This window comes from Leucoraja erinacea, chromosome 1 (genome assembly GCF_028641065.1).
Source record: "Leucoraja erinacea ecotype New England chromosome 1, Leri_hhj_1, whole genome shotgun sequence".
Lineage (NCBI taxonomy): Eukaryota > Metazoa > Chordata > Chondrichthyes > Rajiformes > Rajidae > Leucoraja > Leucoraja erinaceus.
The window spans coordinates 43,204,693-43,217,186 of record NC_073377.1 but is presented as its reverse complement, the minus strand read 5'-3'; the positions used below and the strand labels follow the sequence as shown (position 1 = coordinate 43,217,186).

Below are 12,494 nucleotides of genomic sequence, written 5' to 3'. Positions count from 1 at the left end.
ATTCAGTCCGCTATAACCATAATCCATTATAAAGAGGTTCGTTATTGCGAGGGTTTACTGTATTCTATTATTGATAGTACCAAGTGGCATGAGTATTATGTAGTAATTTCTTTCAGGTGGAGGATTCCACCTCATTCTCAATTTGAATTTTGAAATGAGGAAGCTATGAAGGATCATGTTCATTCCTCTCTTCGAAGCAAGTTTAGATAAGGCTGATCCTTTTGAATTCTGAAGGATCCAAGTGTGTTGCTGAGGGTGAATAAATGTCATCCAAGATTAGAGGGATAACGGTTTTCACTTTTTCAGGATGATAATTTACAAGGTGCTTCCAAGTTGTCAGCCCAAGCCTTGTTATTGACAATGTGTTGTACACCAGGATGGATCATGTTCATAAGACATAGTAGCAGAATTAGGCCATTCGACCCATCGAGTCTGTACCTTCATTCAATCATGGTCGATGTACCTTTCCCTCTCAACACCATTCTCCTGCCTTCTCCTCGTAACCTTTGACACCCTTGCTAATCAAGAACCTTGCCCCGCTTTAAAAATACCCAAAGACTTGGCCTCCATGGAGGTCTGTGGCAATGAATTCCACAGATTCAGCACCTGTAACTAAAGAAAGTCCTCCTCATTTAATTTCTAAAGGGGCGGCCTTTTATTCTGAAACTGTGCCCTCTGGTCCTAGACTCTCCCACTACCAGAATTATCCTCTCCACATCCACTCTATCTAGGCATTCCATTATTCGGGAAGTTTCAATCAAACACCCCCTGAGCTGACAATATGTTAACCTAATCACCCCCTGGATCATTTTCATAAACCTCCTCTGGACCACTTTCAATGTCAGCACATCCCTCCTCAGATATGAGCCCCAAAACTGTTCAGAGTACTTTAAACGTGGTCTGACCTGCGCCCATTACAACCTCAGCATTACATCACTGGTTTTATATTCTAGTCCTCTCGAAATGAATACTAACATTGCATTAGCTTCCTTACTACTGATTCAACCAGCAAATTAACCCTTTAGGAATCCTGCTCTAGCACTCCCAAGTCCCTTTGCACCTTTGATTTCCAAATCCTCTCTGCATTTAGAAAATAGAAAGCAACTGGAGCAGATGGAGTCCCTGGCTGCACCCTTAGAAGTTGCGGGGACCAGCTAGCGGGAGTATTCATGGACATCTTTAAACTCTCCATACTCTGTTCTGAGGTATCCACCTGCTTCAAGAAGACTACTATCATCTCGGTGCCAAAAAAAAACAAGATCTTGTGCCATAACGACTACTGTCCAGTGGCCTTAACATCCGCCGTCATGACTCGATTGTAATCATGTATTTTCTTTCCGCTGATTAGTTAGCATGCAAAAAAAGCTTTTCACTGTACCTCGGTACACATAAAGTAAACTAAGCTTAGCACACTTTGCTAAGCTGTATTTAATCTGCCACTTATTTGGCCACTCTCCCAACCTGTCCAAGTCCTTCCCTGCTTTCTCTACTTCTACTTCCCATCTTCGTGTCATCGCAAACTTGGCTACATAGCCATAATCCAAATCATTAATGTATAATGTGAAAAGCAGCGGACCCAACACTGACCCCTGCGGAACACCACTAGTCACCGGCAGTCAACCAGAAAAAGCCTGCTTTTTTCCCCACTGTTTGCCTCTGACATTCGGCCAATCTTCCCTCCTTCTCTTCCCAGTGCCCCACATGGATTTGCACCCATTTCCTCTCTTTCCCTGAACACTGTCCCCTTTCCATGTCTTTGCCTTCTTCCGGCTTCACAATTAGCATTTTTTCTATACTTATCTCACACTTTTTTGTCTTTTCAGGCTGTCTGACCAGCTGATTTACTCCAGCATTTTGTGTCTTTTTTTGTAAATCAGCATCTGCGGTTCCTTCTTTTTCTAAACATTGTAGCGGCGTGGTTAGGCCACTCTTGCTATGCGAATCTGGGGCAGTCACGGAAAGGAGTCACGGGGTATAGGGGTGTGCCCTAGTATATAAGAGCAGACCTTCCCTCTCTCGCTCTTTTCCTCTTCCTCTTTCTTCATGAGTGTCCCACCACTTCAGCAGGAGTTCAACTGGAGTAGCCTCTCAGCAACAACAATGACTATTATGTTAGTGTGCTAAACGTGCATGTATATCTAACCTACAATGCCTGAATAAAGAATCCATTTATTCACGACGTTTGTGCCTCTACAACATCATATTTTGTTGTGTATAAAATCTAACAGCTAATCTAACAGCTCTTTTAATATTGCAATGATTAATATTCTGAGTAACTATCCAGTTCAATTCTTTAAAATATTACCTATCAATGACTATCCATATTCTGTTGATTGGACCCATACTTACCCATAACACAAGAGTATTCATAAGGCGATCAATATTAGTTCTTTTAAAAGCTGACAATCCACTGTTCTGCATCAATTTGGTGTCTTGTCCTTAAAATAAGAAGTGATCGGTTACATGGAAATTACACTGTTAAATAAGAATAAACAGGTAGATCCTTAGTTTTATGTGGAGCATGTATAAATGGGAGCTAGACAAAAAAAGCTGGAGTAACTCAGCGGGACAGGCAGCATCTCTGGAGAGAAGAAATGGGTGACCTTTCGGGTTGAGACCCTTCTTCAGACTGGTTAGGGATAAGGGAAACAAGAGATATCGACGGTGATGTGGAGATAAAGAACAATGAATGAAAGAGATGCAAAAAAGTAATGATGATAAAGGAAACAGGCCGTTGTAAGCTGCTTGTAGGGTGAAAATTAGAAATTAGTGCGACTTGGGTAGGGGAGGGATAGAAAGAGAGGGAATGTCGGGGCTACTTGAAGTGCAAGAAATCAATATTCATACACCTGTGCTGTAAGATGCCCAAGCGAAATATGAGATGCTGTTCCTCCAATTTGCGTTTAGCCTCACTCTGACAATGGAGGAAACCGAGGACAGAAAGGTCTGTGTCGGAATGGGAAGGAGAATTAAAGTGTCCAGCAACCGGGAGATCAGGTTGGTTTACGCGGGCTGAGCGAAGGTGTTCCGTGAAACAATCTCACTGTCTGCGTTTGGTCTCTCGCCGATGTACAAGAGTCCACATCTTGAACAACGGATACAGTAGTTGTGATTGAAGGAGGTGCAAGTGAAACTCTACCTAACCTGAAAGGACTGTCGGGGTCTCTGGACAGTCGAGGGAGGTATAGCGCAGGTGTTACATCTTCAGCAGTTGCAGGGGAAGGTACCTGGGGAGGGGGTGGTTTGGGTGGGAAGGTATGAGTTAATTGGGGAGTAGCGGAGGTTTCTGCGGAAGGCGGAAATGGGTGGAGATGGAAAAATGTGGCTAGTGGTGGGATCCCGTTGGAGGTGGCGGAAATTTCGGAGGATTATGTGTTGTACGTGACGACTGTTGGTTTGGAAGGTAAGGACTAGGGGGACTCTGTCTCTGTTGAAACTAGGGGGAGGGGCAGCAAGGGTGGAGCTGCGGGGTACCTTGGAGACACGAGTGAGGGCCTCATTTATGATGGGAGGGGAAAACCCCTTTCCCTGAAGAATGAGGACATCTCGGATGTTCTAGTATGGAACATCTCATCTTGGGCACAGATGTGGCGTTGACGGATGAATTGCGAGTAGGGCATAGAGTCTTTGCAGGAAGCAGGGTAGGAAGAAATGTAGTCGAGATAGGTGTGGGAGTCAGTGGGTTTGTAATAGCATAAATGGGATATGCCTTCAAATAGATCTTTGAAAAACAAATAAATAATTTAAAAAATCCACATCTTTCCACTCATTATTGAAACATCTGTCTGCCCCATTCTAAAGCAATAAACTTAGAATACTGTCCCCCTCCTCCCCCCTGCCAATATCTTTATCTTAATATATTTATTTCTAATTTAGCCAATTCAGCTTGCTTCATTCGAATTTTATGGAACCTATTTATTTTGTTAACACCAATTGCTCTCCTTAATAACTTCTCTCTTGACCACCTTGAAAATTAATTATACATTCGCATAATTTTTAGCCCAGTACATCAAGATTTGACAAAACATAGAAAGAAGGGTTCTCTGCACCAGCATGTTTGGTAAAAGCAAAAAAAGATCCAGGAAAATTGAGATCTGACAATGATAATTTTAAAACATATGTATTGTATCATTACCAATGTCCAAATTGTACCAAATTGAATAAAATTCCAAACAGCAGTAAAAGTGGGCACTGTATTGTAACATACATAAATCAAAAATCTGAGTCTCACATGATAAGGGAATCCAAACTTCAGCTGCAAAATACAAAAAAAATACTGATGCCGCAGTTCATTGATCTGGACCTCAGGAAAATAAGTAGCCTGAAGGGCCATTTTGGTATAAGAAAGGTGGTTGAATCAGTAGGAAATGAGTTGTGGCTAAGAGCATTCTGCAAAGGTTAGAATGTCCACAATTTACTATGGAGAAAAACAAGGAAGATCATCAAGGAGTTTTGTGGTACATTGGTGTAAACAAAGTCTCACTAGTAGATGAGCTGAGAAACAATGTTATGGAGTTAGAATTAGATTGTTATAGTGATAGCACAGGTATGTATCATAAAACAAGGTTGTCAGCACTCTGGGGAGAAACAGGGAGAACCAGCATCTGCAGTTCCGTCAAACACAAATATCCTTTTCTGTTTTATATTCTATCTCATCCTATGAACACAGGAGCCAAATATTACCTCGTGGAAGGAACAGCAGATGCTGGTTTCTTATCGAAGATAGACACAAAATGCTGGAGTAACTCAGTGGGACAGGCTGGATAGAAGGAATGGGTGATTTTTCAGGTCGAAACCCTTCTTCAGCCAAATATTACTTTTTATTCTTCTAATACACCAGATTCTTTTTATTTCTACTTTTCAATTTATTTGGTGAATATATTAACTTCCCCATGCCCGTTTAGAATGAGTTGATGTGGCAAGGTCACGTCAAGGAATTCGCTGGCCTCGGATATGGAAGTGCTTAGACAAGGGGAAATAGGGTGACATAAATGTTAATTTTGTGAAATCAAGTCATAACTTTATTTCAAAGGAGCAGAATTCAAATACCTGGTCAACAGAAATAGGTTGGTGGACACCTATTGTACAATTTTGGTCGCCCAATTATAGGAAGGATGTCACCAAAATACAGAGAGTACAGAGGAGATTTACTAGAATGTTGCCTGGGTTTCAACAACTAAGTTACAGAGATAGGTTGAATAAGTTAGGTCTTTATTCTCTGGAGCGCAGAAGGTTAAGGGGGGACCTGATAGAGGTCTTTAAAATGATGAGAGGGATAGACAGAGTTGATGTGGACAAGCTTTTCCCTTTGAGAATAGGGAAGATTCAAACAAGAGGACATGACTTCAGAATTAAGGGACAGAGGTTTAGGGGTAATATGAGGGGGAACTTCTTTACGCAGAGAGTGGTAGCGGTGTGGAATGAGCTCCCAGTGGAAGTGGTGGAGGCAGGTTCATTGGTATCATTTAAAAATAAATTGGATAGGCATATGGATGAGAAGGGAATGGAGGGTTATGGTACGAGTGCAGGCAGGTGGGACTAAGTGGAAAAAAATTTGTTCGGCACGGACTTGTAGGGCCGAGATGGCCTGTTTCCGTGCTGTAATTGTTATATGGTTATATGGTTATATGGTTATATGGACACAGTTCAAGAAATGTCAAGTGCATTTCACCTTTCCAATAAGCTACATATTATGCTTTCACACAGGGCATTGACAGCCCCATGTGTAACTGTGTCAACCATCATTTACACTGTTGCTATGTAAGCTCAGACAGATATTTCATTCTTGAAAGTTAATATTAAACACATGTGTGTCCTAACAGATGTAAGGACCATATTTAAAGAGTATAATAATCGAAAGAATTAAAAGAGTATAATAAAATTTGATGATATAATCAAATGACTTTTTTACCATCCTGCTCGTAATTGCTATGAAGTGTCTTGCTTTTCGCTTACCTGCAAAAATAACAAGTCCATAACACCAATCTGTATTCCTCAATGTACAGCCACGTAGTATTATTTTTTCATTGTCCAAAGAATACGTATTTTCCTTGTAGGTAAGCATTCCTCTAAACTTGTCCAACCTGTTGTTGGGCGGTTCACATTTAACCTCACCTACAATTTGTAAAGATGTAACATGATTATATGCTTGCCGATTAATTTTGTTGTTACAATTAAAATATATTCATCAGCCAGATTAATAAAGAGACAAAATGATCACAATATACTCCCACCAGCAATATTTAGGTGGCCACATTGATTAGAAACTTACCATATCAACAACAAGGTATATGCAAAGCCCCATGAATTTTGACCAGTTAAGCCTCTTCAAGTCAGCAATGTAATGGAAATGCATTTGGATGAGTGGAGTGGCAATACTATTACATTCCAAGACAAACCAGTCCGCTTGCTAGGTATTCCTATTAATATTCACCTCTCTGCCACCAGATTGTTCAATATTTGTTCTGCATTGTTCAATATTTTTTGAATGTCCTTTTATGACACGATACAATAGAACTTTATTTACACCGGGAGGGAGATTGGTCAGCCAACAGTCATAAAACACAAGATACATGAAACATGGAATTAAAGTGACGAGTGGAAAATCCAGGATTGGGGATGAGCAAAGATCGAAGGGTGGGAGGGGGCAGGAAGTGGAGTCAGTTTACTGTTTGAGGAGTTGTACTGTTTGATAGCCACAGGGAAAAACGATTTCCTGTGGCATTCTGTGCCTCAACTTGGTGGAACCAGTCTGTTGCTGAAGGTGCTCCTCAGGTTGACTAGTGTGTGTCATGGAGGGGATGAGTTGTATTGTCCAAGATGCTCTGCAGTTTGAGGAACATCCTCAAACTGCAGAGGGTGGAGTCTCATCAGGGTCAGTAACATCAGAGTGACACAGACTGGAGGTTGGGATCATCACAGCCTGTACCATCTCTGTGATCCTTTTTTCCTTGGCGATGAACATGATCGTCTAGTCTGCTGAGCCAGTGCAGGGGCCCTCGGACCAAGTCAGGAATGCGCCAACCACCAATCAGAACCTTCATGGATGACCTGACTGCCACCACTGAGTCAGTGCCAGGAGGCAGGTGGATCCTGCAGGGGTTGGAGAAACTGATTGGATGGGCAAGGATGAGGTTTAAGCCAGGAAAATCAAGGTCACTGGTGCTGAAGGGCAAAGTCATAGACAGGTTCCGCTTCAGCATCGAAGGGACACCAATCCCAACTGTCTCCGAAAGGCCAGTGAAGTGTCTTGGCAAGGTGTTTAACAGCAGCCTGAAGGATACAGCATCTGTCCAGGCAACCTGTCAGGAGCTGCAGAGTTGGTTGAGAGCAGTGGACCAGTCGGGGCTTCCCGGCAAGTTCAAGGCATGGATTTACCAGCATGGTATCCTGCCAAGGATACTCTGGCAACTGCTTGTCTACGAAGTCCCAATATCCATCGTAGAGAGATTGGAGAGGAAAGTCAGCAACTTTCTCAGAAGGTGGCTGGGACTGCCCAGGAGCCTTAGCTGCATCGCCCTTTATGGAAATAACATCAAGATCTTGCTGCCCCTGGAGGAGGAGTTTAAGGTGACTGTAAGATGCTGTACAGGGACTCCAGCGACCCCAAGGTGGCTCAAGCAGGGGTGGAGGTGAAAACTGGGAGGAAGTGGAGAGCCGGCAAAACCATGCTGCAAGCGGAGTCCCGGATACACCAGAGTCCTGGTGGGAGCAGTGACTCGGGGAAGAGAAGGCCTGGGAATCTTCCCATCTCCCCAGTTTGACAAGGCCAAGGGGAAGGAGAGGCGCAGGCTGGTCCAGGAGGAAGTGAGGGCAGTGGTGGAGGAGGAGGAGAGGTGTACCAGAGCAGTTGGATTGAGGCAGCAGGGAGCCTGGACAAGGTGGGAGCAGGCCATGGACTGAAAAGTTACATGGACTGAGCTCTGGCAGGCTGAACCACAGCGTATCAAGTTCCTGGTCCAGGCAGTGTATGATGTCCTGCCAAGCCCATCGAACCTCTTCATCTGGGGCAAAGTGGAATCTCCAGATTGCCCGCAATGCTCAGGCAAGGGGACGTTGGAACACATCCTGAGCTGTTGCCCAAAGGCTCTTGGGCAGGGCCGGGGGGATCAAGGCGTCATGGCGTCACGACCAGGTTCTCAAACCCATTGCAGAAGCCATCAGCATGGGAATCAGCAGCTGCAGACGAGAACGCCCCACCACCCAGATGATCACCTTCGTGAAGGCCGGATTGCAGCTGCCAAGAACCACAGCAGCCAGGAATCCATCAGGAATCCTGGTGACTGCGCAGGACTGGCAGCTTTCCGTAGACCTGGTGAAACAGCTGAAGTTGCCACGACCATAGAAACATAGAAATTAGGTGCAGGAGTAGGCCATTCGGCCCTTCGAGCCTGCACCACCATTCAATATGATCATGGCTGATCATCCAACTCAGTATCCCGTACCTGCCTTCTCTCCATACCCTCTGATCCCCCCGGCCACAAGGGCCACATCTAACTCCCTCTTAAATATAGCCAATGAACTGGCCTCAACTACCCTCTGTGGCAGAGTTCCAGAGATTCACCACTCTCTGTGTGAAAAAAGTTCTCCTCATCTCGGTTTTAAAGGATTTCCCCCTTATCCTTAAGCTGTGACCCCTTGTCCTGGACTTCCCCAACATCGGGAACAATCTTCCTGCATCTAACCTGTCCAACCCCTTAAGAATTTTGTAAGTTTCTATAAGATCCCCTCTTAATCTCCTAAATTCTAGAGAGTATAAACCAAGTCTATCCAGTCTTTCTTCATAAGACAGTCCTGACATCCCAGGAATCAGTCTGGCGAACCTTCTCTGCACTCCCTCTATGGCAATAATGTCCTTCCTCAGATTTGGAGACCAAAACTGCACGCAATACTCCAGGTGTGGTCTCACCAAGACCCTGTACAACTGCAGTATAACCTCCCTGCTCCTATACTCAAATCCTCTTGCTATGAAAGCCAACATACCATTCGCTTTCTTTACTGCCTGCTGCACCTGCATGCCTACCTTCAATGACTGGTGTACCATGACACCCAGGTCTCGCTGCATCTCCCCCTTTCCCAATCGGCCACCATTTAGATAATAGTCTGCTTTCCCGTTTTTGCCACCAAAATGGATAACCTCACATTTATCCACATTATACTGCATCTGCCAAACATTTGCCCACTCACCCAGCCTATCCAAGTCCCCTTGCAGTCTCCTAGCATCCTCCTCACACCTAACACTGCCCCCCAGCTTAGTGTCATCCGCAAACTTGGAGATATTGCCTTCAATTCCCTCATCCAGATCATTAATATATATTGTAAATAGCTGGGGTCCCAGTACTGAGCCTTGCGGTACCCCACTAGTCACTGCCTGCCATTGTGAAAAGGACCCGTTTACTCCTACTCTTTGCTTCCTGTTTGCCAGCCAGTTCTCTATCCACATCAATACTGAACCCCCAATGCCGTGTGCTTTAAGTTTGTATACTAATCTCTTATGTGGGACCTTGTCGAAAGCCTTCTGGAAGTCCAGATACACCACATCCACTGGTTCTCCCCTATCCACGCTACTAATTACATCCTCGAAAAATTCTATAAGATTCGTCAGACATGATTACCTTTCGTAAATCCATGCTGACTTTGTCCAATGATTTCACCACTTTCCAAATGTGCTGCTATCCCATCTTTAATAACTGACTCTAGCAGTTTCCCCACTACCGATGTTAGACTAACTGGTCTGTAATTCCCCGTTTTTCTCTCTCCCTCCCTTCTTAAAAAGTGGGGTTACGTTTGCTACCCGCCAATCCTCTGGAACTCCTCCAGAATCTAAAGAGTTTTGAAAGATTATTACTAATGCATCCACTAATTCTGGAGCTACTTCATCTGGGATGCAGCCTATCTGGTCCTTGGGATTTATCGGCCTTTAATCCATTCAATTTATCCAACACCACTTCCCGACTAACCTGGATTTCACTCAATTCCTCCACCTCCTTTGACCCGCGGGCCCCTGCTATTTCCGGCAGATCATTTATGTCTTCCTTAGTGAAGACGGAACCAAAGTAGTTATTCAATTGGTCCGCCATATCCTGGTTCCCCATGATCAACTCACCTGTTTCTGACTGCAAGGGACCTACATTTGTTTTAACTAATCTCTTTCTTTTCACATATCTATAAAAATTTTTGCAGTCAGTTTTTATGTTCCCTGCCAGTTTTCTTTCATAATCCATTTTTCCTTTCCTAATTAAGCCCTTCGTCCTCCTCTGCTGGTCTCTGAATTTCTCCCAGTCCTCCGGTATGCTGCTTTTTCTGGCTAGTTTGTACGCATCATCCTTTGCTTTGATACTATCCCTGATTTCCCTTGTTATCCACGGATGCACTACCTTCCCTGATTTATTCTTTTACAAAACTGGGATGAACAATTTTTGTAGTTCATCCATGCAGTCTTTAAATGCCTTCCATTGCATATCCACCGTCAACCCTTTTAGAATTAATTGCCAGTCAATCTTGGCCAATTCACGTCTCATACCCTCAAAGTTACATATTTTTGAGTTCAAAACCATTGTTTCTGAATTAACAATGTCACTCTCCATCCTAATGAAGAACTCAACCATATTATGGTCACTCTTGCCCAAGGGGCCACGCACAACAAGACTACTAACTAACCCTTCCTCATTACTCAATACCCAGTCTAAAATAGCCAGCTCTCTCGTTGGTTCCTCTACATGTTGATTTAGATAACTATCCCGCATACATTCCAAGAAATCCTCTTCCTCAGCACCCCTGCCAATTTGATTCACCCAATCTATATGTAGATTGAAGTCACCCATTATAACTGCTTTGCCTTTGTCGCAAGCATTTCTAATTTCCTGTTTGATACCATCTCCAACTTCACTACTACTGTTAGGTGGCCTGTACACAACACCCACCAGCGTTTTCTGCCCCTTATTGCTTCGCAGCGCTACCCATACCGATTCCACATCCTCCAAACTAATGTCCTTCCTTTCCATTGCGTTAATCTCCTCTCTAACCAGCAACACTATCCCACCTCCTTTTCCTTTCTCTCTATCCCTCCTGAATATTGAATATCCCTGGATGTTCAGCTCCCAGCCTTAGTCACCCTGGTGCCATGTCTCCGTGATCCCAACTATATCATAATCATTGTGTAACCTATATCATAATCATTAATGGCTATCTGCACGTTCAACTCATCCACCTTATTACGAATACTCCTTGCATTGAGACACAGAGCCTTCAGGCTTGTTTTTACAACGCTCTTACCCCTTATACAATTATGTTGAAAAGTGGCCCTTTTTGATTTTTGCCCTGGTTTTGTCTGCCTGCCACTTTTACTTTTCACCTTGCTACCTATTGCTTCTACCTTCATTTTACACCCCCCTGCCTCTCTGCTCTTGTACCCATCCCCCTGCCACATTAGTTTAAATCCTCCCCGACAGCACTAGCAAACACGTCCCCAAGGACAGCACTAGCAAACACTCCCCCAAGGACCACCCTGAGGCCAGACGTCCTCCTGGTCTCAGAGGCGACCAAAAACATTGTCTTGTTGGAACTGACAGTGCCGTGGGAGGACCATCTGGAGGAGGCCCACGAGAGGAAGATGGCCAAATATGAAGAGCTAGTCATAGACTGCCGCAAGCAGGGCAGGACGGCAAGGTGTATGCCCATCGAGGTTGGTGTCAGAGGTTTTGCAGGGCAATCGCTCTACAAAGCCTTGAGTGCACTGGGCATCAACGGAGTGGCGAGGAAAAGGGCCATCAAGAACACCACAAAGGCAGCGGAGAAAGCCTCGAGATGGCTCTGGATCAGGAGAGGAGGTCCATGGGGAGGAGCGAATGCCACCTTAACACAAGTCGTGGTCTGATCAACCACGGCTGTGTCGCCAGGGTGAGGGTGTCTGATGTTGAAAGACCCGAAACACCCAATGACCCCAGGTTACATCACTGATGATGTGTTCAGGAGCATCTATCGATGTATTTGTATCAATGTTTGTTTACCTCACTGACTATTTCTAAACCCCCCCCCATCTAAATTCCTTTGACAGGTTGAATAGAAATGTCCCCAATCTCGTTGTTTTATTTATAGATCACATAGATGAACATCCTCAAGGAGTGTAATCAGATGGAAACTGATTCAGATACGATATTTAAGAGCTTGTTAGCGATCTTATTGAGCAAGGCCTCTTGGGAAACAGTGACAATAATATGGTGGAATTCTGCATTAGGATGGAGTGGCATGGTTAATTCAGAGACTAGGATCCTGAATTTGAATAAAGGAGACTTTGAAGGTATGAGACGGGAATTGGCTAGGATAGACGGGCAAATTATACTTAAAGGGTTGACAGTGGAGATGCAATGGCAAAGATTTAAAGACTGCATGAATGAACTCCAGAAATTGTTCATCCCTGTCTGGCAGAAAAATAAAACTGGGAAGGCGGCTCAACCGTGGCTAACGGGGGAAGTCAGGGATAGTGTTAAATCCAA

General features: G+C 44.2%; 1 protein-coding gene across 3 annotated transcripts in view; it reads right to left on the bottom strand.

The window, feature by feature from the left end:
• LOC129696117 (probable phospholipid-transporting ATPase IM) overlaps positions 1 to 12,494 on the bottom strand; it is a 199,420-nt gene that overhangs the window by 103,446 nt on the left and 83,480 nt on the right. For all 3 annotated transcript variants that reach the window (XM_055633597.1, XM_055633586.1, XM_055633606.1), the window contains 2 exons: positions 5,956 to 6,114; positions 2,350 to 2,438 (listed from right to left, as the gene is read on the bottom strand). In XM_055633597.1, the coding sequence (XP_055489572.1) occupies positions 2,350 to 2,438; positions 5,956 to 6,114 (248 nt within the window). The remainder of the gene's footprint in view (positions 1 to 2,349; positions 2,439 to 5,955; positions 6,115 to 12,494) is intronic.